The 2,893-nt window shown below is 59.5% G+C and overlaps 1 protein-coding gene across 1 annotated transcript; it reads left to right on the forward strand.

The window, feature by feature from the left end:
- Nucleotides 1-268: 268 nt before the first annotated feature.
- Nucleotides 269-2,332, forward strand: MLLT11 (MLLT11 transcription factor 7 cofactor). The gene is made up of 2 exons (XM_061442903.1): nt 269-417; nt 1,847-2,332. Exon 2 carries the CDS (start codon nt 1,854-1,856, stop codon nt 2,121-2,123), a length of 270 nt encoding a protein of 89 aa, XP_061298887.1. The 5' UTR covers nt 269-417; nt 1,847-1,853; the 3' UTR covers nt 2,124-2,332.
- The last annotated feature ends 561 nt before the right edge of the window (nt 2,333-2,893 follow it).

Consider the following 2,893-nt stretch of genomic DNA (forward strand, 5'->3'; position numbering starts at 1 on the left):
TCCCCTTATCCGTGGGGTTTTTTTACCCCAAACCTCCTTGCACTTGACCCACAAAGCGCCCTCGCGCAGCCCAAGGTCTGGGGGTGCCGCAGCACCCCGTTTCCTCACATTTGCCAGCTCCTCGGAGGCTGAAACGAGTCCATCACCCCCCAAACCCTGAGCTGGAGCGGCTCGGGAACGCTGCAGGTTCAATGCATCCCCACCTCGAGGGCTCCAGCACACGGGATCCCTTCCTGCGCATCCACGGCCCCTCCCTGGCGCTGACTCATCTTCCCCCCCCTCTAACGGAGGGGAATTCATCGAGGGGCTGCATTGCAGACCCAGACACGCAGCAGACAAAAGGGAAGCGGTGACGCCTGCAGCTCCCCGGCACAAAGAGCTGGTCCAGCAGCGAGCCCACCCCTCCATCCTCGGCAGGTAAGGAGGGATGCAGGCGGAAGGGGGACGAAAAGGAAGAGGATGCTTTTTGGGGGGAAGAGATTTGTATAGAGGGGACATTGGCACCCCAGGGTTTTATTTGCTTTATCTATTTGGGGGAGGAGGCATAAGCACAGCCAGAGGGGATTAAGTGGATAAAGGTGGTTTTGCCCCCACAGGAGGAATGGACCACAGTGATCCCAGGGGAAATGCTCTTCACTGGGGATGACACACAGGATAAGAGGGTTTTGGTCGTCGTCCGTGTCGTGTCCCCCCCCCCCCCTCCCCATTGCCTTTTCTGGATATTTCTTGTTCCTAAACTCCCTTTTCCCCCTCTTTGAGGCTTTAAAATCCATTGTCCACAACATCCCTCTGCTGTTATGCAGAAAGGTCCCCAGGGAGGTATCCCCGGGGAGGAGGCTGCTTCAAAGCCCTGTGACTCAGTTTCCCCGGGGGGGGGAGTGATGGAGGAGCCTTTCCCAGCCTCTGCGTTCCATCGGTAATCTTCAATTTAGCAGCCGGGTACCCCTCATCGCAAGGGCAGGGAGCGAGGGAGGGCGTGATTGAGGGAACGGCTGAATCATCCCGGAGCGCTCCGGTCCGCAGGGGGAATCGGTGGGCAAAGAGGGGCATCTTGTTTCAACCGGTTGATCGCTGCCAAGCCATGAATGACAGCGCTGCAGTGACTCAGCTCCAGCCATGCTGGGGGAGAAGTGGGACCGCATCCCCTTGCCGCTCTCCCCCCCCTCCCTCCCCGCTCCCGGTGGGTTGGGGTGGGGATGCAGAGGGGGCTCTGCGGCACAGGGGCAGGGTGGCACCCATGGGGTGGGTGGGTGCGATGGCAACACCGAGATGATGCTTCCAGCCCCTTCTAGAGGGTTCGGTTGCGGTCCCTCGGGGCAATGCGATGCCACCCAGGGAGGGGTGGGGCATAGGCTCTGTGGGGGTGCACAGGGACCCCGCTTGCTGCTCGACCCACAGGGTGCAAGACCCTTCTGCACCGTTTGGGTTTCATCATGCGCAGCAGGGAAGGGTGTAGGGGACAGCCCGGCTCTGCTCCCTGCTAATGCCACCGCACAGGAATCAAGGTGCCTGGGATGGGTGTCAGGGGCTAGCCCGTCCTGGTCTTCCTTCCCGCACTCCCCTTTGTGCGGATGGGGAAACTGAGGCACGGAAGCACGGGTCCCATTGCACGCCCCTCCAAACTGCAGCTTAGAGAAAGGCCATGGATAAGACCAGTGGCAGGGCTCAGCTCTGCATTCAGACCCAACCTGGAGTCAAACTTCCACGACAGCACACTCTCCTGCCCCACTGATTTTTCTGCGGGTGTATCCTGTGGGATTTGGTCACTATGGGCAACACTTGAGGGTTTTGGCCGCTTTGGTAGAGCTTTTCTCCTCCTCTCCCCTTGCCCCCTTCACCCTCACAGCCCGAAGATGCTGGACACCATCAGCAGCCAGTACGATTCCTTCATCTACTGGAGGATGCCGATCCCACAGCTGGACGTGGCGGAGCTGGAGGGTCTGGGGCTCAGTGACGTGGCCCTCTACAAACCCAAAGGAGGGCTGGGCAAGCTCGTCGGCGAGCAGGATGAGGCCCGCCAGGACATCTCCCAGGAAGAGGACGGTCTGCTGCAGTTCAACAGCTTTAACTTCTGGAGAGCTCCTATCGCCAGCATTAGCTCTTTAGATTTCGACCTCATTTGAAGCCTTCCCCCCTCCTCACCCCCCCCCTGGCCCTCTCCCTCTCTGCTAGGGCTATGTCAGGATTCGGTTTTTGGTGTCGGTTTGGAGCTGGGGTTTTTGTGTTGTCGCCAGGCAGCGTCTGACACCGTCGGTTAACGTTCATGAAATGGTTCACCCTGGCCCTGACAGAAATGAGCTCCCCTCAAAGCTTCAACCCTTCTCCCTCTGCCTTTCCCTCCTTGGCACTACCGCTGGCAACACCCACGACGTCCAGCTTCGTGGGTGATGGGACAGGGGGCAAATACAAGGGGAGAGGACAGAAACAGCCACCCCATTGCCCCACATCCGCATGCCTGCGGGTGTGGGAGGTGCTGGGGGGGGTTCTGCCACCCCCTTGCACCCTGTGGCTGTGTGACCATGGGCGAACCCGTGCTCGGGGACAAGCGGTTGAGCTGATTTCTGGCGTGCTTTCGTAAGAAACTCATTTGTGCCAAGGGAATGGCGCAGACCGGGTGGGAACAGGCTTCGTTTCGCAGGAAGCATTGCTCCTGCTCCTCTCCCTCTGTGCTCCCCTAGCCCAGTTTCTCCAAAAGCCACCTCCCTGCTTAGCCAAACCCTCGGCAATGCGAGGTGGAAGAGGCAGGGATGCGTCTAGGACATGCACACAAACCTCTGCCTTGAGAGAAATCATCTCTTTGGGCCTGTGGCTTGAGCCCAAGCAGGAGAAATGACACCCAGGAGGATAAATACCCATGGAAATGCACCAACCTGCCTGGGGGGGGGGGTAAGGG

The sequence above is a fragment of the Pezoporus flaviventris genome, unplaced genomic scaffold (genome assembly GCF_033815535.1).
Source record: "Pezoporus flaviventris isolate CSIRO_AGI_PZ_B2104156 unplaced genomic scaffold, CSIRO_AGI_Pfla_v1 ptg000255l, whole genome shotgun sequence".
Classification (NCBI taxonomy): Eukaryota; Metazoa; Chordata; class Aves; order Psittaciformes; family Psittacidae; genus Pezoporus; species Pezoporus flaviventris.